The following is a 22,900-nucleotide window of genomic DNA, read 5'->3' on the forward strand; positions in this document are numbered from 1 at the left end:
TATTCAACTGAAGAGATGCTTTATTCCAGAACTGTAAACCTATATTCTTTCATAGCTAGCATTTACTGGGGGTGGGGGGATTTTACTTCGTTATTTTTTACCTCTAACAAGACTAAAGCTGGAAAAGAACAATTTAGGTGCGTGAGCTGTATGAAGGAGAACACAGAACTCAGAGATGGGCCGGCATCGGTTCCCATTACTCAGGCAAAGCGGTTTCTTTGTTCTCAATAGCCTCTCCCTCCTGTCTACCGTACCATATTCACTGTACCCTATACCAACCCATCTCTAAAAATAGACAAATTATTCTGAAAGACTATTTCTGAGAAGCAGAAATAGTCTTTCTATTTCTAGAAAGATAATAGACTTTCTTTCTAGAAAGAAAGTCTATTTCTATTTCATAGAAATAGACTATGCAAAATCAGCAACTTCCTTAATTTGAGGATTGAGAGATACAGAGTAGACAAAAAGAACAGATCTCCTCATAAGCAAAGCTTCTCCCTTCAAACAACTCCTTTCAACGGATTATTATCAAAAGCCACAGAGGTCAGTGAGGTAGCATGGTGAGCAGGAAGGTCCACACATTGTTCTCCCAGCCAGTCAGCAGCTGCATACCTACCCAGTGCCACCTCCATCTGCCCTTTGCCTCAACCACCACCAGCATAAGGGGATGGGGCTCCCTTCCTATCTGGCTGTTGCTCAGCAGACACTTCTTATCTGTTACACTCCCTCACTGGTTGCCTCCTCTGTAAAAAGCTGCCCACTGTATTAGGCTTAATTAAGCAAAAGGGAGGGAGGGAGGGGAAAATATGGCCACACGCAAAATAAACTCAAGAAATTATTTGGCTTGTTCTTTGTAATATTACTTTTGGGGAAGGAAAGCACATGCTAGTTCTACTAGTTTTTGTAAACAACAGTAACAAACAATAACTCTGCTATGTATGATTATTAATTCATTTTAAAAGATACAGTTTGCAAGAGCTGACACTATTTCTTCTAACATTTTGTCAGACATATCCAAGGCTTCAGATGTAGAACTGTATAACATAAATTCAATGAACTATAATGAGGAAACAGCTATGGGTTTACCTTAAATGAAAACAGTAAAATAAATGACTGTATGAACTAAACTAGTCATTAATAGAGCCCTTCATATTAAAAACAGACTTTTAAAAATAAGAACACAGCATTTTTGTTTTAGAGTGCCACAGACTCATCTAGCTAAACCATCATTCTATTACTAGTAAGCAGTAGCATTGCTTACAAGAAGTTGAAAGTTATACTTTTGCCAATGTATGCTTTGAAATCAGAAAGATACTCTGAAAATAACCACACATTTTCAAGAATTCATATTAAAAGTTACAAAAAAATGTAACTTTACATGAAATCCTGTAAGAATAAAAAGCAGTTAAATTAGTGCCACTTTAATAAAATCCCACACTAGATGGAAATTGTTACCTGAAGGCTCCATAAAGTGGTCTGTACCAGCAGACAAATGAACAAGGAGTAAAAAGCAAGAACCAGAGAATACTCAATCCAAAGTCAACTCCTCGTGTAGGATCAACACAAAACCAGGCCAGACATCCAAAGATGTTAAGAAATAGTGTCACTGCATGGACTGCAAAAACACAGGCATGTTAAAATTGAATTGAGACAATTCTAAATGTATCACTAAAACCATATAAAAGCTTAATATGCCATTTCCATTAGTCTTATATCAGGATCTGATTACTTTGTCAAAGTGGATAAAAATTGTTAAAATGATATTTAAATGGGATTGTAAACTTTTAGCATTTAATGCTCTCCTTTAAAAAGAAAGTGTTCAAAAAGAAATCTCACTCCCATAAAACCGAGTCTGTCATGATCCAACGTGCTTTGTGGAAAGCACAGAGGAAATATTTCAAGGCTGCAGACCCTAGTGACTCATGGGATACCACTCGAGGGCCATGTGACCTTGATGGCGGGGGGAGGCACTGAAAAATCCTCAAGTGCAATCTGAACACCATGTGTGGCACTTTGGACTTAGGCTACTGAATTAAGGCCTGCTTCGCTATGTAACAAGAGCAACTAGGCCCAAAATATCTGACTTCTGAATTCAAGCATTATAAATGGTACAACAGGCTACACATTATGGGTTCGATCCATCGTTTCCTTCCACTCAGTATGCTCTTGATGACAGAATCAATATATTTATTATTGCAGCCCCAGTGCCACCTCCCCAACTGCCACCAACCCTCCAAAGCAGATTTTTTGGAGGCACAGAGGGATGCAAGGGGAGAGGGGAATCAACAAATATCACCGCAAATTCTGAATCCCCCCCTATATTTATTGTTAGGACTAAGTTTCAGCACTGCAGTGGGCCTTGTAGTTTATAGCTAAGATTTTATTAGAAGTAGGGCTCAGGCCTATTCAGCCTCTGGAATATCAGAATCTGTGTGAGCTTATCTCTGTCAGTGTTCTCACAGCATTGCTGGAGGGGGTGGTCACCCTACTCCCTGTCCACCTACTGGTCTGGCCTTGGCAGGCAGGGAAGCTGGAAGCTGTTCGTGAGAACCTGACAGACGTGCAGTGGGGTTTGCAGAAGGGTCACCCGGGTTGAAGCATCAACCCTAGAGGGCTGAGCAGTGATGCCCTGTTTAGAGAGGGGACTTGCTGAAAGGCCAAAAGCCCTTCTCTGTCAAGGGGTCTGGAGGACGTGTCTTACAATCATGTTTTCCCCTTTTAAACTGATGCAAAAGCGAGGAGCTTTCAGCTAGGAACAACTCGTCTTCATTGCCTGAAAGCCTCTCTGTTTGGATTCACCATCGTCCGAGCCTCTGGAGGCACTCTGCACATGGACTCTTTCGAATTGGAACTTTGGATTGCTAAGGACTTGTCATGAAAAGTACCATGATGCTTTTCATAGACTTTGAACTCTTATTTGCTGTGGATTGTCTGTCTTACTTTTTGTCAGCCCAGAGTGCTGTCAGGCTGGATTTGATCTTGACTCTTGGGACTTTTCTCTGTCTGGGTTCATGCACCATGGAGTTACCAAGGCAAAAAGCTATGGCATGGAACTCTTTGCTTGGATTTGATAAGCCTAGAGTTTCCAACGAAAGATTCAAAATAAACTCTCTGTGGATGTGGTTCTGTTTAGGCCTTTCTAGAATCTAACCCTTTGATTGCCTTGCATGGATCATTCCAGTAATCATTCCCATTCCTTGACCAGGGTTTGGAACCCTGTGTATGGACTGCCTGAGTTGGATGATGCCAGGAATCCAGAGTCCCTTCCCTTGTGTTCAGAGTCGTGGAGATGGCAATGAAGAAACGACGTTGATGAGGATCTCAGTCACAGCGGTAGCATTTCGCTTTTGACTCTTCTAGAATTACTTAAAGAGTCTATAGCTAGCTATATGATTTCAAAAGAGTGCAACCATTAAGTTTTGGCCATGGGATTTCATACAATAAAGAAGTCTCACTGATTTGGGTGTCCGGTGTCAGATTGCCTGAGCATGTGTGCTTGATAGATCAGGAAACCTGACAATTATTGTGCCAATTATGATAGTCTAGTTGTCTGGGGGCATAGCCCCAGATATGCCTCCAAGGGGTTACAGGAGCTCCGCATGTCCCAATTTCCCACTCCCCACTATTCCATTTGCTCCCCCAGTTTTCAGTCACAGCATATATATAAGATCTTCTTATATAACACAGATTAACAGTCTTTGCCACTCCACCAGGCTAGGTTTCTTTTGGGGTGGTGGTGGGGGAGTTGGGAGTTGCCCCCAATCAGCCCTTACTTCTGTGAAGTTCTGCGAACCTAGTCTTAAAGAGAGCGCTCTTGCTTAGCGTCCCTGCCTGTGTAGAAGGCTACATTGGAACCTTCACTTCAAAATTGCTTCTCTGTCTTTATGCAGACACAAATTTTCAGTACAAAAAAGGGATGTTGAATGTAAGACCGGAGGTTTTGGATTACAATCCTAGACAGTATAAAATGTCTACTTAGTTGCAAACCAGTATATTTTCATTCTTATAACCACTCGTTAGCATGCATGCATTTTCAGGAAATATATTAATTAGAAGGTATATTTAATTTAAATCAGGAATTTATAAACAGTCTCTTTTTTGGCAATTTAAACCACCTTGATTTAAACCAATCCATGCTAACTGTAATGGTTTAGTTTCCTAGATTTTTAAAGAATTATATTTTACCCTAAAGGAAAAAAATGACAGTTTAAACAGCAGTAAGCACTGAAAGAGATTAACTGCAGAGATGTTTTTTAAAATGATAATAGACTGAACACCACATAATTTTTCCCCCTGATAAAAATTAATCTTATCTATTGCCAGACTTTCCAGCAAACGTAGCAAATAGCATTTCTCGCTTTAATAGCTCACAGTTCTGCAATAATTACTGAGTACACAGAATTTCTGCAGATACTATTTAATTATCTGAGAGCCAGGCCAGTAAATACATATAGGAACACTACTGTACCCTATAATTAGTTATACTGAAAGACTACACTGCTTAAGTAATTTGCAAGTTCTTATAAATCGTATGCAACTTATCTCCCCGCCCAAAAAACTTTTTTTTTAAATAAGAATTGTGAGCATTTGCATATTACATTTATCCTAACCACAAACGTCGCATATGTGCTTGGCAACTAAGTTGTTGGTGTTACTCTACTGCTAAGGGAAACTTCCAGTAAAACATTATCATGTCAGTACAGGATTCTAATTAGGCACTGCCAGCTTCTCAAGAATAATTCTACTATGTGCTAAATACACTGTCAAAAATAAGGATAGCTGCATTGGTCCATGAGGCAAAAGAACTGAAAACTATCAGTTGGCCAATGCCTTTATTAGGACCAACCAAAATGTCACAAAGGAGTGTGTAAGCTTCCAAGTTCTCCAGAACTCTTCATCAAAGCAGGGGACAATAAGTTGGTCCTATTAAAAAGTATTGCCCAACTGTGGATTTTAGATATACTGTGCATGAATTGGAGGAAAACATATTTCCATATATGTCCACGGCCCAAAGTTTCAAATCGACAGAAAGAAATTCTTGTAGAGGTTAACACAATTGCTCTGTTACAGCCGACCAGCTTGTGTGTCTATTTGACATGGCTGAAATGAAGTAGCAGTATATTTACATGAAGAAGCTTATACTTATAGCGGCTACTCCATTTGCTATCACATGCAACTGAAACAAGAATCCTATGATTGTTAGTGGGCAAAGTGTGGCACATCCTAGTTATGCAAAGGACATCTTGGCAGTTATGAGTAGGCAAATACCATGGGTAGTATCCAATGGTGTCCCAGCACGAGCACTAATGATGTGCTAGCGTAAACAAACGCTTGTGCAACATAACTAGCACAACAGAGATACTACTCCAGGCTATGCCAGTATTATTTTTTAATCTTCACATCCTTCCTTAATTTTACCAAGTCCCCAAATAGGGTACACTTTGTTCCATGTAAATATGCTGTATCTGTATTAGATAGGTTTAGTTCTTCTGAAATTATAGTGCCTTGACTAGACTGCTGGAGGGAAGAGAGTGTATTAACTGAGTGATTATAAGAAGGCACAACAAAAGTTTTTGTTTTAGAGAACGTATTATTATTATTATATTATTATTATTATATATATTTATATCCCATCTTTTTCCCCATACAGGGACTCAAGGCGGCCTTGAGTATGAAACATATGATTTTTATAAAGGGATTTAAAAAATCCCTTTTATAAAGGGATTTTAAAAAAAATTTGAATGTGAAGGCCACATCATGAAGAACTTCATCAGGAGGGCTTTAAAGTGAATCCTACGGGGAAGGGAGATGTAAAGTTGGGGGTAACAATGGACATAGGCTCATGCACTGCAACGGAGGGAACAGCTTTGATAGCGCCCAATAATAGACTTCAGACACATGTAGGAAGGAAGCCAGACTATGAAGCATATGGTCTTCGATGTCTATATACTAATGCCCAGAGTATGGGAAACAAACAGAACGAACTTGAACTCTTAATACAAGAGGGAAATTATGACTTGATAGGTATAACTGAGACTTGGTGGGATGACTCTCATGACTGGAATACAGCAACTGAAGGATATAACTTGTTCAAAAAGAACAGGAGGAACAGAATGGGAGGTGGGGTTGCACTGTATGTGAAAAATACATATCTCTAAATACAGGACGATGAGCTTGGTAGCCCCATTGAGAGCATCTGGATCAAAATAAATGGAGCAAAGAATAAAAGGAACATGGTGGTCGGAGTCTACTACTGGCCACCCAATCAAGTAGAAGACAAGGATGACACTTTTGAAAAGCAAATAGCTAATGTTTTAAGGAAGCATGATGTAGCAGTAATGGGGGACTTCAATTTCCCCGGTATTTGTTGGGAAACAAATTCTGCAAAACATGGCCCTTCCAGGAAATTCCTGACTTGTGTGGCGGATAACTTACTCCTACAGAAAGTAGAGGAAGGAACTAGAGGTTCGGCTTTCCTTGACTTGATCCTAACCAACAGAGATAACTTAGTGGATAAAGTAGCAGTTACAGGAAACTGCTGTAACTGCTGGGGGAAAGCGACCATGTTGTACTTGAGTTTTTGGTTCTAAGGGAAGCAAAAGCTGTGTGTAGTCAAACGCGTACCCTGGATTTTAGGAAAGCTGATTTTAATAAACTCAGAACAATGATCAGCAAGGTCCCATGGCAAGTGACGCTAATGAGAAAAGGAGTCCAAGATGGGTGGGAGCTTTTAAAAAAGGAAATTCTCAAGGCACAATTACAAACCATTCCAACAATAAGGTGGAAGACAACAGAAGAAGCCAATGTGGCTTCACAACAAGCTTGTCTCTATCTTCAAAAAGGGTAAAAAGGAGGAACCTGGGAACTACGGACCAGTCAGTCTGACATCAATCCCTGGGAAAATTTTGGAGCAGATGATAAAGCAATCCATCTGTAAGCACCTTGAAAACAATGCAGTGATTACTCGAAGCCAACATGGATTTGTCAAGAACAAGTCCTGCCAGATGAATCTGATCTCATTTTTTGATCAAGTCACCTCCCTTGTGGACCGTGGGAATGCTGTAGACAGCATATACCTCGACTTCAGCAAAGCTTTCAACAAAGTGCCCCATGATATCCTGATGAGCAAACTAGCTCAAAGTGGGCTAGATGAAACAACGATCTGGTGGATCCACAGTTGGCTACAGAATCGGACTCAAAGAGTGTTTATCAATGGGACCTTCTCAAACTGGGGAGAGGTAAGGAGTGGGGTACCGCAGGGATCAGTCCTGGGCCCAGTGCTCTTCAACATTTTTATTAATGACTTTGAGGAGGAGGTGCAGGGAATGCTGATCAAATGTGCAGATGACACAAAATTGGGCGGGATGGGTAATACCCTGCAGGACAGAAACAAAATTCAAAGTGATCTTGATAGACTGGAGCGCTGGGCAGAAAACAACAGAATGACATTTAATAGGGATAAATGCCAAGTTCTGCACCTAGGAAAAAGAAACCAAAGGCACAGTTACAAGATGGGGGATACGTGGCTCAACAACACTACAAGTGAGAAGGATCTTGGAATTGTTGTCGATCACAAGCTGAATAGGAGCCAACAATGTGGTGTGGCTGCAAAAAAGGCAAATGCTACATTGGGCTGCATTAATAGAAGCATAGCTTCCAAATCCCGGGAAGTACTAGTTCCCCTCTACTCAGCACTGGTTAGGCCTCATCTGGAGTACTGTGTCCCGTTCTGGGCACCACACTTTAAGAAGGATGCAGACAAACTGGAGAGGGTTCAGAGGAGGGCAACAAAGATGATCAGGGGACTGGAAACAAAGCCCTATGAAGAGAGACTGAAAGAACTGGGCATGTTTAGCCTTGAGAAGAGAAGACTGAGGGGAGATAGGATAGCGCTCTTCAAGTACTTGAAAGGTTGTCACAGAGAGGAAGGCCAGGATCTCTTCTCAATCATTCCAGAGTGCAGGACACGGAATAATGGGTCCAAGTTACAGGAAGCCAGATTCCGGCTGAACATCAGGAAAAACGTCCTGACTGTTAGAGCAATACGACAATGGAACCAATTACCTAGGGAGGTGGTGGGCTCTCCTACACTGGAGGCGTTCAAGACAAGGCTGGACAGCCATCTGTCAGGGATGCTCTGACTTGGATTCCTGCATTGAGCAGGGGGTTGGACTCGATGGCCTTGTAGGCCCCTTCCAACCCTACTATTCTATGATTCTATGAAGGCAAGACAGGAAAAGCAAAAGACCACTTTGGGTAAAGATAAAAAAAGGCACTCGTCCATGTTTTTGCAATTGTTAAGTATTACTGCCTTGAACTGCTGGAACAGAATGGAGAGACAAATACAGATAGATGCCCATCACCTTACTGGGAGCACAAAAAAAGATATTTTACTTATGTAACATTACCCAAGCTCAAACTAGTTTTACTTTAGAACTTAACCCTGAACATATTTGCTTGGCAGTAGATCTCCTTAATTCCAATGGAACTTAATTTCAAGTGACTGCTTTTAGCCTCACAGTATACCAGCCTAATCCCATGAACCACTATACAAACTGAAACTGAACTGGATTTAAGAGTCCTCATACCAGTTTCAGGTCTCAGCTACCAACCTAACAATACTACACTGTTGGCATCAGCTGCCTGCTCCAGGTTCAGCACTGCCTTGCCACACAGGGCCATAAACCACCATGGAACAGGGTAATCTAGCAGCCAAAAGGCCATTAAGATGGAAGGGCAGTCCAGTAGTAAGTACTCTGGGGTCGGAGTGTCCTTGACAGGGAGGCTTAATTGTCTAATTCTGTCCCACCTGCGAGATCCTAGATGCTACCTTAGTGGAAGCTGCACAAAACAGCTTAAGTGGACTGATAGGTTCAGGCTATTAATTAGCATGTGTGGCTTTTTAAGCAGAATCGCTAAAAAAGGAGCAAAGTCTGGAGAAACCCAAGCCAACAGCAAGTAATCATGTGTTCCACAAAGTTGGAAGGAAGAAAGGTTGCAGGCTACAGCCAGCCAGGCACCTATCCACCTTGCCTGTGATCCAGTTCCTTAATATTTAGTATGTTGCTGTCCCGCCTTTCTTCAATGCCGCCATACAGCTGCAGCTTGAAGGAGAGGAAATAAATCAATAGCACTTTGCTAACAAAGTTCCAAGTGCCACAGCTCTGTGCCAAATGCTCTATACCTTTAAATTACTGGCACATCATCTCCTGATATTACAGAGTGGCAATATGGAAACATGCTGGCAAATAAAAGTATTTCGGAAATGGTAAAGGAAACATAAATCAAGAGACTGAACAGTGTGTGTATGTGTGTATATTCATGTGAGTCAGTAGAAGAGAATGAATTGGGAGGAAAATATTTTGCTGCATATCTGCCTCAGTTATAGATATCTGCACCATACGGATGTCAGGAATATTTTAACAGTTTACAGCACAGAAATGCAGATTTGTGCTATGCTATGTAAGCAGTTAAGCTTCTAAAGAAAACCAATAAAAAGTTTGGTATCTGTATATTATGGGCTGGATGCAGACATGAATGGAAGGGCTCCTTCCCTTAGTGGAATATTGTGATACTCTCAAATGTCTACAAATATACATTTTCTTTACCCCAAGTCCCTGCCTATGGAGAATTGTTTTCTTTCTAACAGCAACTTCTACTATTGACATGAACACTATGTAAATTAATATTGAAATTCTAAGTATACACAAGTTCTATAGACTTTACTTACACATCCACAAGTAGTACATAATTTTTACTGTCTTCTGGAACTCTACAGGGATGTCTACAGAGAAATCCTGGTAAAAACAGGGACCCACTGGGAAATTTCCAGGTAGTGGTGGCCAGTTGTTCCTTCTTCCTGCAACAGCAAATGGTAAATTTTTGGCTGAATGCTAAGGGTCACTTCACACATTTCATTTTTGTAACTTCTGAAGAGAGACTCATGTATACTGCATGCTGCCTGCAGTGTATACACACACACACACTCCTACAAAGATTATCACCAAATGGGCTAATGTAACAGACACTTGTCGCTGCTAACAAGGAGTTCATTAAATACAGGGTTGAAATCAAGAGGGTGGGAATCTCTATGCTCCAGATATATGGCCTGCCAAGCTGGGGCGTGGTCTCTCCTTTTAGCCCAGGTTCATCCCCTGCACAGCAATTAGGCTTTTAAAAATCCCCCATTCACGCCAACGAAGGCCTTTAAGTCTAATTGCCACGTGGGGGAAAGCAAAGGGGAGCGGATTGCAGCAGTCCAATTGTTTATTAAAATAAGCAAGCCATAAGCTTCTTGAGTTTTCATTGAAACTCCAGAATGGATTTATTATAATTCAGGATGCAATCTTATGAAACGTTTCCTGGGAGCAAGCTCCATTGTACACAAAGACAGTTGTTTCTTTGTAAATATGCATAGGACTGTGTGACAGATTCTCCACAAATTGCTACTTGGGCAGTTATTCCAGTTTAAAAGGAAAGGATAATTGATTTTAAGATGCCCTCGCCTATAACTCCCATTAGCCCTAGTCAGCATAGCCCAATGAGGGATGATGGGAGTTGTAGACCAAAAATCCGAAGAACCAGAAATTGTCCAGTCCTGCTTTTAGGGAGGCCAGCATCACACTTCAGGAACCATAGCTTTAATTTATATAATATAGGACTGTAATGACCTAAGAAAAAAAGAATACCACATTTCATGCTGTAGTTTCAAGTATGAACAGACAAGCATCCAATTGAATTGTCACTTTTGTTTTAAGAGAAGACTGACAGGAACTTCAAATCTCATACACTAACTGCAGAAACAATTTAATTCAGTGTCTGCAATTTGAGCACTGCAGTCTATCGTTTGTTAGTTTTTGAGTTGATGTTAAGGCATACCTCCCTGCTGGTTGAGACTTTGCATCTCTCTTTCTCTGCGATCTAGTTCAGCTGCTTTCCTTTCTAATTCTTCCTGACGCTTAAGTAGTTCAGCCTGAGCCAAAGCATGTTCCTGAGGATAAAGAAATTGAGAAATAAGCAACAACAGAATCAAAGCACAAAAAAAGGACTGAATTCCACAAGTCGAGATTCTGTTATCAACAATACTAAATATACCTTTGCGATTTGAGTATAAGCAGGAGGTTCCTCTGTTGGTTTCATTATAGCTGGCTGTGTACTGGGCACGTTGGGGATCTTGACATTTCCTGGTGGTGGCTAGGGGGGGAAAAAGAACATAATTTTAGAGAGGCTTTTGGAAACTTTCAGATAATATCTTATTAAGTCTAATTATAGAGGATTAAGATGTACAATAGGCTCTTCTATAATTAGCTGGATGGTGGCACTATGAGTGCTCTTCGTTTAATGGATGCAACATACAGTGGTGTGGAAAGACATCATGCATATGCTCCATCTTGGGTATTGTTACAATTTATGAAATATACAGACTTGACTAAATCACAGAATTGTAAAAGTTGGAAGGTGCCTTGAAGATCATCTAGTCCAACCCCCTGCTCAATGCAGGCTCTGCATTGAGCAGGGGGTTGGATAGAAATGCAGGCTCTGCATTGAGCAGGGGGTTGGATAGATGATCTTTAAGGCCCCTTCCAACTTTTACAATTCTATGATTTAGTCAAGTCTGTATATTTCATAAACTGTAACAATACCCAAGATGGGGCATACGAATGATGTCTCTCCACACCACTGTATGTTGCGCCCATTAAACGAAGAGCACTCATAGTGCCAAGCACTCATTTCAATATAGGAATTGTTAAAATGTTGTCGGCTCAATTTTACTAGGGCTGCCATCTGAATTGTTCAAATAAATCTGTATAAATTTGGATGTTCTGGAGAAAAAAGCACATCTGGTTTGAAGCCATGGTTTGTTGTCACATGGATGAGAGAGGAGCTCAAGCATGCCCTCCTACCCTTCTCACCTCCTGCGTGCTTGGATGCAGAAGTTTCTTAAACCACAGTTTGTCTACAAACCAGAATATGAACCTGGTTTGTGATCATGGTTTCCAGCAGCCCTTAAACTACAGTTTCTCACTTTGGATGTGACCCTCCCGATTAGCTACCGCTCCTTTTCATTGGCTTTTATACCCTACTTCAGCAGTCCCATGTGTATTCATTAGCTCCACTCACCCAGAAGAGTTCAGTCTGCAGAGCAATTCTAGGCTGATGTCAAGTCTGGCTACAGGAGGAGCCAAATGGGATATGGGAGGAAAAAGGCCACGAGTATATGGTAGAACGTGACAGCCAATCAAAGACGCCTAAGTGCCATAGTAAAAGATGTACACGCCAGAGACATCTGGGGAGAGACACTGTGTATAGGCGTTTCTAGGCAAATGCTAGAAGCCTCCTAGCCAAAGTGGGCAAGTTGGAGTGCTTGGTTTTAAAGCAGAACGTGGATATAGTGGGCATTACCGAAACCTGGTGGAACAGAGAGAACCAGTGGGATACGTCATCTCTGGATATAAACGCTACAGGAAGGACAGGGAAGGGCATACTGGGGGAGGTGTTGCACTGTACATCAAAGAGGCCGTAGTGTTGAGCAGACTAGAACACCTAAAAGGGGTAGACTCTTCCACAGAAGCGCTGTGGGTGACAACACCAGGCTCCAAAACTAATTTAATGCTAGGAACATGCTATAGTCCCCCAGACCAGAACACCCATGGCAACCTTGAGATGGAAAATGAGATCAGGGAGGCCTCCAAACAAGGAAGTGTTGTCATAATAGGTGACTTCAGTTGCCCCCACACTGACTGGGTACATGCATGTTCCAGTCAAAACGAATAGGTTAAATTTCTCGATGCCCTAAATGACTGTGCTCTAGAACAGTTGGTCAAGGAATTGACCAGAGGGGAGGCGACCTTGGATTTAATCCTAAGTGGTGTTGCCCAGGTCCTAGTACAAGATGTAAATGTTGTTGAACCAATTGGAAACAGCAACCACAGTGCTATCAGATTTAATATATATTAAAATGGGAAATTGCCCAGGAAGTTCAACACAGTCACATTTGACTTCAAAAGTGGAAATGTCTCTAAAATGAGGGAACTGGTGAAAAGGAAGTAGAAAAGGGGAGTCAGGAGGGTTAAAACCGTTCAAAATGCTTGGAGGTTACTCAAAACCACTATAACAGAAGCTCAGTGAAAATGTAAACCACAGGTTAGAAAAGGTAGCATCAAGCTCAAGAGGTCACCGGCATGGTTAACGAGCAGCATCAAGGAAGCTATTAGAGGAAAGAAGGCTTCCTTCAGAAAATGGAAGACTTGCCAAAGTGAGGAAAACAAAAGGGACCACAAGCTTGCACAAAAGGGATGCAAACATGACAATAAGATGCAAAAAAGCGTTTTGAAGAGCATATTGCTGACAATATTAAGGCAAACAATAAAGAATGATTTAAATATATCAGAAGCAGAAAACCAGCTAGGGAGGCAGTTGGACTGTTGGATGACAATGGAGTTAAAGGAATACTGAAGGAGGACAAGAAGATTGCGGAGAAACATAATGAGTTCTTTTCATCTGTCTTCACTGCAGAACATATAGGACAGATATCTGTGCCTGAACTGATGTTTTCAGGAAGGGAGTCTGAGGAACTGAGGCAAATAGTGGTGACATAAGATGAAGTTCTCAACCATACTGATAAATTGAAAGCAAATAAATCACTGGGCCCAGATGTTATCCATCTTAGAATTCTCAAAGAAGTCAAATATGAAATTGCTGATCTTCTATTCAAAATATGCAACATGTCCCTAAGATCAGTCTCTATACCAGAGGACTGGAAGTTGGCCAGTGTAACATAAATTTTCAAAAAAGGATCCAAGGGGGATCCAGGAAATTACAGGCCAGTCAGCTTAACATCTGTTCTGGGTAAGTTGGTTGAAAGCATTATTAAAGATAAACTTAGTAAGCGTACAGAAGGTAAGCCCTGCTGAAAAAGAATCAACATGGCTTCTGCAAAGGTAAGTCCTGTCTCACTAACCTCTTAGAGTTCTTTGAGAATGTTAATAGACACATAGACAGGGGTGATCCAATAGACACTGTCAAAAGCCTTTTGGAAGTCCAAGTAAACGAAGTCCCTCAACAAAGACTCCTGAGCAAACTTAACAGTCATGGAATAAGAGGACTGCAGGGAAGTAAATAGTGGGGTCCTACAGGGATCTGTATTGGGACCAATGCTTTTCAACCTGTTAATAAATTATCTGGAATTAGGAGTAAGCAGGGAAGTGGCTAAGTTTGCCGATGACACCAAATTATTTAGAATGGTTAAAACAAAAAGAAATTGTGAAGAGCTCCAAAAGGATCTCTCCAAACTGGGGGAACAGGCATCGAAATGGCAAATGCGGTTCAGTGTAAGCAAGTGTAAAGTGATGCACATTGGAGCAAAACATCCCAACTTCAAGTGTAACCTGATGGGATCTGAGCTAGCGGTGACCAACAAAGAAAGAGATCTTGGGGTTGTGGTGGACAGCTTGATGAAAATGTCAACCCAGTGTGCAGCTGCTGTAAAAAAAAAAAAGGTAAACTCCATGTTAGGCATAATTAGAAAAGGAACTGAGAATAAAACTGCCAATATCATACTGCCTTTATACAAGTCCATGGTGTGACCACACTTGGAATACTGTGTACAGTTCTGGTCATCACACCTAGAAAAGGATATTGTCGAGCTGGATAAAGTACAGAAAGGGGCAGCTAAAATGATCAAGGGGTGGAGCATCTCCCCTATGAGGGAAACAGCTGGGACTGTTTAGCTTGGAAAAAAGGAGGGTAAGGGAAGGCATAAGGGGAGACATGATAGAGGTGTTCAAAATTATGCATGGTCTGGAGGATGTGGATAGGGACATTTTTCTCCCTTTCACATAATACTAGAACCCAAGGTCACCCCTTGAAGCTGACTGGAGGGAGATACAGGACAGATAAAAGGAAGTAGTTCTTCACACAGTGCATAGTTAAACTATGGAATTCGCTACCACAAGATATAGAGATGGCCACCAACTTGGATGGCTTTAAAACACAAAGTCCTGGAGAAGAAGTCTATCAATGGCTCCTAGGCTTGAGGGCTATGTGCTACCTCAAGTACCTGAGGCGGTACGCCTATGTACACCAGTTGCTGGGGAATATAGGCAGGAGGGTGCTGTTGCACTTGTGTCCTGCTTGTGGATTCCTGGTTGACAGCTGGTTGGCCACTGTGTGAGCACAATGCTGGACTAGATGGACCCTTGGTCTGATCCAGCATGGTTCTTATGTTCTTATGTACAGCACAAGAGAAAGAACTTGCATATCTGTATGACTTTCTTTAGGATTCCAACTTTAGCTGAATCCATATGCATACTTACTAGCGAGTAAGTTCTAGTGAACATTGTGGGTTGAAAATAGGACTACTTGCAAATTGAATACATACCAAAGACCACTTGGCACAGGGCTGTCAAACTCAAACAAGCCAAATGCCCAAGAGCCAGACTCAATGTTTTTCACTGAAGTGGGGGGCAGGGAGGAGGCAGGGGCAGGGAGAACCAAAATCAGTGGTTATTTTCTAAAAATACCCATCACCATCCAATATCATTTTGACACCCTTCCACATCTTGCCTCCCCAAACCACTTCCTATCACCACTGCCCCCAGTTTCCATCTGTCCCCACTTACCCTGAAGCTCCCAACTTCCAACTCACCCTCCAAAATAATTTCATATCCCTAAATGGTCCTAGCCCCTCCATGTCTATAGATTCTGAAGTGATGAGCACATATGTCTCTCCATAGAGATGATGGGAGGAGACAAAATAGCCTATCAAGAGTCATAATTGTTTAATGTATGTGTGTTTGTTTTGTTAAAGAGTGGAAGTGATTTTCCAGCAATTTCCAATGCTTTTATACTGCATAATTCAATAGCATTGTTAAAAGGTGTACATAAGGCCCTAACTACCACAAAACCACATATTCATATTTTGAGAATACTCGTTTTTTTTTTGTTTACACATGTGTAAGAGATTGGATTAGCTTTGATATAGTAACAAGCCTTTGGTAAGTTTAGAGGTGTATAGAAATGATTCAGTATCATGTATGCAGACAATGGTGATATCAGAAGTTACCCTATACTAAGTCAGAACATTGGTCCATCTATCCCAGTACTATCTACTCTGACTGGCAGCAGCTCGCCATGTTCTAAGGCAAAGATCTTTCACATCATCTGCTACCTGATCCTTTTTAACTAGAAATGCCGTGAATTGAACCTAGGATCTTCTGTACACAAAGCATGTGGTCTAGTACAGAGCTAAAGTCTCTTCCTAGCAGTACCATATACAATATAACAAGCACAAAATATATAGCAACCTACAGTGAAAGAACACCATAGCTATGGAACTTTAGCCTTTTCAGCTCTCAAGTAGTATCCTCCTCCTTGATCCTGCATGGGAAACCTCCTTTGGAATGATAGGAAAATTCAAAAGCTGTCTGTGATATGACATGAGGATTTGCCAATCAATATCAACATTTTACTAGCTGCACCTAAAGCCCTGGGGACACTTAGCTCTTGGAATCCTGTCTTATATACAAGTTGGGAAAAGACATACAAAAGATTATATCAGCATATAAAACAATATGAATCCAAATAATTGTGAGTGAAAGGAGAAAATGCAATAGCACTGTTCCATGAACTCTTGCACAAGAGCTAGCTGGGCAGCACCACAAAGTATCTGAAGTTGTGTCACAGTATTTATTTAGTACATTTATATTCTACGTTTTTCCATCATGGGGTTCGTCCTAGGCAATCTCCCATACAGACACACCAAACATGGTCAGCTTCAGCAAGATGGCTACATCATGTCCCCTAAGACTATAAGACAGCAAATAAGGAAAATATAGGCTGCACTGCATGAATTCATGGAACAGTTAAAAATTCTTGAGGCTGAGTTTGCGCAAAGACTTACAAAAGACTTTGTGCAAATGTAGAAACTCCTTTGGATTTAGGGTTGCTTTTGTCATGCCATGCTTATCAGCTGAGTCACAAACAGTCCTTCTACGAGCTGAAGATGCTTTCTGCCAGTGGAAGCACATCTCTGGATCTCACCCATATGTAAAAAAAATGTAACAGAAAACCGGTATTGAGAGGTCTGGATAGTTGACTCCAGTTCCCAGTGATGGGGGGCGGACATTTTTCCAGTGCTTTATTTTTCTGCGGAATTTTCCATTTCATAACTTCATTAGTAACCATGAATGGATGCCAACTGCAAATACAATACTAGGCAAGCTTGGCACTGTCAACATTGTAATTAATGGTTTTTAGGTGAATATCCCTAGTAAGTACAGTCAGGGCCAGAAATATTGGAACAAGGATAACTGTTTTGGCAGTTGGCCTCTGTACACCACCACAATGAAGTTGAAAGGAAACACCCAGATGGGAGCGAAGTCAGGACTTTCAGCTGTAATTCAAGGGGTTTGACAAAAGTGGGGCACTAACCATTCAGGAAGTACAGCCAGTGGCATACACCACCACCCCATCGTTGGTGGCTGATAAGTAATGGAACAAACCAACATCATTTCAAACTTAAGGATCGCCTTTAATACCTGGATGAAAATTCTTTGCAGTCAAAGACTGCTTGAAGTCTGGAACCCATGGACGTGACCAAATGCTGAGTTTCCTCCCTCAAGATGCTTTGTCAGGCCTTTACTGCAGCTGCCTTCAGCTGCTGCTTGTTTGTGGGTCTGTCTGCCTTCAGTCTTGTGTTCAGTAAGTGAAAAGCATGCTCTACTGGGTTGAGATCAGGTGACTGACTTGGCCATTGAAGAACATCCCACTTCTTTGCCTTGAGAAACTCTGGGGTAGCTTTTGCTGTATGTTTTGGGTCATTATCCATCTGCAATATCAGTTTGGCAGCATTCGGCTGAATCTGAGCAGAAAGTATAGCCCTATATACACTTCAGAATTCATCCTGCTGCTTTTATCAGCAGTCAGGTCATCAATGAACACCAGTGACTCGGTTCCATTGGCAGCCATACATGCCCATGCCATAACACTGCCTCCACCATGTTTGACAGATGATGTGGTATGCTTTGGATCATGAGCTGTTCCTTTCCTTCTTTCCTTTTCTCTTCCCATCATTCCGGTACAAGTTAATCTGGTTTCATCAGTCCAAAGAACCTTATTCCAGAACTGGACAGGGTTCTTTAGGTGTTTGCTGGCAAAGGTTAATCTGGCCTGTCTGTTCTTGAGCGTTACCAGTGGTTTGCACCTTGTTGTGAAGCCTCTGTATTTACATTCATAAAGCTGTCTCTTGACTGTAGATGTTGACAATGACATGCCTACCTCCGCAAAAGCGTTCTTGACTTGGCTAGATGTTGTGAAAGGGTTCCGCTTCACCATGAGCAGAATTCTGCGGTCATCCACTTTAGTTGTCTTCCATGCCATTTGCTGTTGCTGAGCTTGCCAGTTAATGCCTTCTTTTTCAGGATGTTCCAAACTGTTGTGTTGGCCACTCCCACTGTTTTTGCTCTCTCTCTGATGGGTTTATGTTGTTTCCTCAGCCTAATGATGGCCTCCTTCACTTGCATGGACACCTATTTGGACCTCATGTTGGGAGTTCCAGGGAACAGCTACCAAAAGCAAATGTTACACTCAGAACCACCTCCAGGCCTTTAATCTGCTTGATTGGTCATGGGGTACCCAGGAAACACGCCACACCTGGCCATGCAGCTGTTTGTCAGCCATTCGTTCCATTACTTATGAGCCACCAATGATGGGTGTGTGTGTATGCCACTGGCTGTCCTTCCTGAATGGTTAGTGCCCCACTTTTGTCAAACCCCTTGAATTGCAGCTGAAAGTCCTGACTTCGCTCCCATCTGGGTATGTTTCCTTTCAACTTCAATGTTGTGGTGTACAGAGGCCAAATGCCAGTTATCCTTGTTCCAATATTTCTGGCCCTGACTGTATGTGAGAGAATACATGTATGTCATTGAAACAACCTTAGCGGAAGAGAGTTGAACTCTGTTGATACAGATTAGTGTCTGTCAGCATATCATGCGCAGTTCCTTAGGTTGCTAAAATTAAAGCGCAATCCTATGCATATTTAACCAGAAAAAAGTCCTACAGCTACCAGCATTCTCCAGCCAGCATAGCTGGTTGGGGAATGCTGGGAGTTGTAGGGCTTTTTTTCTGGCTAAACATGTATAGGATTGTACCCTTAGTGTGTCAACAGTTTTCAGTACCTTTGGGGTTTTTTTTTCTTAAATTTAAACGATGTAAGGGAAGTACATGCTGTAAAATTTTAAGTACAAGTATTCCAATTAAAAATTCTACATAATACAGGGTGTTTCAAAAAGATGGACCCGATGTGAAATCGCTATATCTCTGCAACCACGAACCGCCCATGAATGAAACTCTTACCACTTGAAAGGGTGGGGCATAGGGTTTCAAATGATTACCACTAGATGCCTCTCTCAGCGCACAAACAGCCCCTAGCGTCAGTCATTCGCAAGATGGCGACCCCGCAACACAAGGCATTTTGCGTTCTGCAGTTCAGCAAGACTGAATCCACAGCTGCGGTGCAGCGTGCGTTTCAACGGCGTTTTGGTGTTGATCCGCCAATGCCAAAGAGCATTCGTCATTGGTACCGACGACTGTTTATGTAAGGGGAAGAGCACAGCGCGACCATGCACTTCAGAGGAAAACGTGAGAAGAATTCAAGAGTTTTCTGTGAAGCCCGCGCAAGTCCACTCGTCGTGCCAGCCGAGAACTTGCGATCTCTCACACGACTGTCTGGCGTGTGTTAAGGCGACGTTTAATCATGAGGCCATACCGGTTACAATTGGTACAGGGTCTTCATGCAGGTAACAAAGGAAAGCGTGTAGAATTTAGTGATGTGATGTTACAGAACATGGAGGATGACAGCTTCTTACCGCGTTTGATTTTTAGTGATGAAGCAACGTTTCATCTAAGCGGTAAAGTTAACCGTCACAATGTGCGCATATGGGGATTACGGAATCCACATGAAACGATAGAGAATGAGTGTAATTCCCCGAAAGTGAACGTATTTTGTGCCGTTTCCCAAAAATAAGGTTTATGGCCCTTTCTTTTTCAAGGGAAACACAGTTACGGGGCAAACGTATCTCAAAATGCTGCAGAACTGGCTCTTTCCACAACTCAATGAAGATTCCGATGACTTCATTTTTCAGCAAGATGGAGCATGGCCACATTGGCACCTGCATCTTTGACATTTTCTAAATGACACACTGCCTCAACATTGGATAGGCCGCACGGGACCCCAAGACTTGGCGCTACACTCCTGGTTCCCAAGATCTCCAGACATTACACCCTGCGACTTTTTCTTGTGGGGATAAGTCAAAGAACATGTTTTTGTGCCACCATTAATGACTAATCTGGATAACCTCAAAAACAGAATCATAGCAGCAGTGACTTCAGTGGAAGAAGTCACTTTGAGAGGCGTTTGGGATGAACTATTGTCTCAATATTGTCCGTATAGCAGGTGGAGGGCACATAGAGCATTTATAAAATGGTTAGTAAAACTTGATAACTCATTAAACTGTTTGTAACTTTTGGTGTAATTGTAACATGTTGCCATCGTGAAATATACTGCTTTGAAATTGGGTCCATCATTTTGAAACACCATGTATAACATTTCAGTCTCATTAAGTGGGCTTTAATTCCCCTCCCCAAAATATTTCAGGTCAAATACTTGTGGTATATTGAGATAAAAAAATTAAGTACTTTTAAAAGCTTTGTTGTTTACTAAATACAAGTAAAATAAACATAGAATCATAGATCATAGAATCATAGAATAGTAGGGTTGGAAGGGGCCTACAAGGCCATCGAGTCCAATCCCCTGCTCAATGCATGCTAAATTAAATATCTCTAGGGCAGGGGTGGGCAACCTGTGACCCTCCAGATGTTTTGGCCTGTGGCTCCCCTCAGCTCTAGTCAGCATAGCCAATGGTGAGGGATGATGGGAGCTGAAGGCCAAAACACCTGAAGGGCCACAAGTTGCCCACCCCTGCATCGGAACATTATCTTCTTTTGGGGAAACAATCTACCTGACTCCATCCCTTTAAACAATGAAGTCTAGTAACTATAGCCAAATGTTTCAAGTTCAGTTCTGCAATTCAACATTCAAGCTGAATACCCAACAGACTAACACACTCACTTAGATATTAAGTTTCAGAGTTTGTTCAGTAGTGTTTACTTAAAATAGCTCAGCACAGAAACAGCAAGAACAATTGATTTCTTTTGCTTGCATTTATTTGCATACTAAAGAGATCAGAACTCTCCTTTTAGCTTACTGCTCTCTTTTCTCTCCCTCCCTCTCTCAGACATAAACATTCCTGAGACTCTAATCAAACTCATACTACAGAAATAAGTTTCCAACTGCTAAGTCACACAGCTGTGGAGAGGACAGACACATATCCATCTCAGAATGCCAAAGGAAAACACACATTGACCCAAGTAGTTATTATTTGTGTCACAGCAACACAGCCCTTTACAAGTTCAAGAAGCACATGATATACATATCTAAGAAACTGTTCCTGCCACATAACGTCTACAAATGTAAGTAACATGACATTAGGAATGGGGGTGGGGAGAGATTTCTGCAGCACTTTTAATGAAACAGTCAATTTCCAAACTGCGAGAAGCACACCACTGCATACAACCCTTTTCTAAGACCAAAGCACATTTCCTCAATACTTTTTTATAAGTTGTCCTTATAAGTTCAAACTGTTTGCTGCTACCTCCGAGAGAGAGAGCGAGAGTGGGAGAGAGCTATTTTCCTTCTCTTCTGAAGATCTCTAGACTAGGGATATGAACATGTTAGAATGAACACCACAAATTTTTACCTACGTTAATGGGGGCGGGGGGAGATAGCCGAAAAAGATTAACATCAGAGAGTCAAAAGCTTATTATCAAATTCAGTATTATACCTGACAATTCTATGGTGCTATTAGTATTTCCTAGGGTTGTCATCCCATTAAGGAAATCTTGGTCAATTTATTGTACGAGTATTAATCAACCAATCACATCTGCATATGTGCATGTATCAACAATAGTTGCCAACAAAAAAGGACAGGGCTTTTTAGATGATGATTTAGAAACAAGATTATTGATGACTTACATAGATAGATAGATAGATAGATAGATAGATAGATAGATCCGAATATATATGATGAATTATGAATTTCATATATTCTTTATTGCAGCCTTCCCCAATCTGGTGTGCTCTAGATGTTTTGGACTACAACTCCCAGCATACCAGACTACTGACTGTGCTGGCTGGAGCTGATGGGAGTTGGTCCAAAACATCTGGAGAGCAACAGGTTGGGGAAGGTTGCTTTATTGAAAGATTATTGTTTTAGTTTGACCATGAACACCATTTTACACAGCAAGCCAAAGGAGCTGTTGGGGAGGGAGAATATATGGTAGATGGTGAGGGAGGTGGCTGGCCAAAAAATAAGTATGCCAGCTCTGGCAGATCCAAGGCCTACTTTGGTCCACCCCCTTTTGCCATTCCTACCAGAGCACTGACAGCAGGGAACAAAGGGCAGTGGAAGTTTCTGGATCCAAAAGGAGGATGCTTGCAAAGTCAGATTCCCCTCTCCATTCAGACTTCTTTCCATGGGCAGAGAGGTATCTGCTCCATCCTATGGCCTGTGGGCCAATCTCCCAGGTACCATAGGATTGCTGCCTTAATTGTTTTGCTCTCCTTGTACTCTAAAGACTGTTAGCTGAAACATATAACACATAATAAATTTCTGTTTGAGTATCAGTTTGAGGCTTTGCTCCTTTTTTTGGTTTTATTTGATGCTGTCCCTCCTTTTCTTCTACAATCTTATAAGAGGCATTCCCTTCTGTATGCGAGACTAAAAGAATGCCACTTCCACAATGGTGCCTGCCACCTACAGGTTTTTTAAGTACTTAAAATAAT

At 41.6% G+C, this 22,900-nt stretch overlaps 1 protein-coding gene across 7 annotated transcripts in view; it reads right to left on the reverse strand.

The window, feature by feature from the left end:
- Positions 1-22,900, reverse strand: part of SCAMP1 (secretory carrier membrane protein 1) — a 72,812-nt gene that overhangs the window by 27,249 nt on the left and 22,663 nt on the right. For 3 of the 7 annotated variants that reach the window (XM_084833411.1, XM_084833412.1, XM_084833413.1), the window contains 4 exons: positions 11,095-11,193; positions 10,879-10,990; positions 9,731-9,859; positions 1,456-1,615 (listed from right to left, as the gene is read on the reverse strand). In XM_084833411.1, the coding sequence (XP_084689537.1) occupies positions 1,456-1,615; positions 9,731-9,859; positions 10,879-10,990; positions 11,095-11,193 (500 nt within the window). Of the gene's footprint in view, positions 1-1,455; positions 1,616-9,730; positions 9,860-10,878; positions 10,991-11,094; positions 11,194-12,120; positions 12,183-14,387; positions 14,482-16,900; positions 17,030-22,900 lie in introns of those variants that run through there. The other 4 variants (XM_084833415.1, XM_084833414.1, XM_084833416.1 and 1 more) reach the window with 3 other exon arrangements.

Source organism: Heloderma suspectum, chromosome 2 (genome assembly GCF_057233095.1).
Source record: "Heloderma suspectum isolate Gila_16-S chromosome 2, 16-S_ref, whole genome shotgun sequence".
NCBI classification, from domain to species: Eukaryota; Metazoa; Chordata; class Lepidosauria; order Squamata; family Helodermatidae; genus Heloderma; species Heloderma suspectum.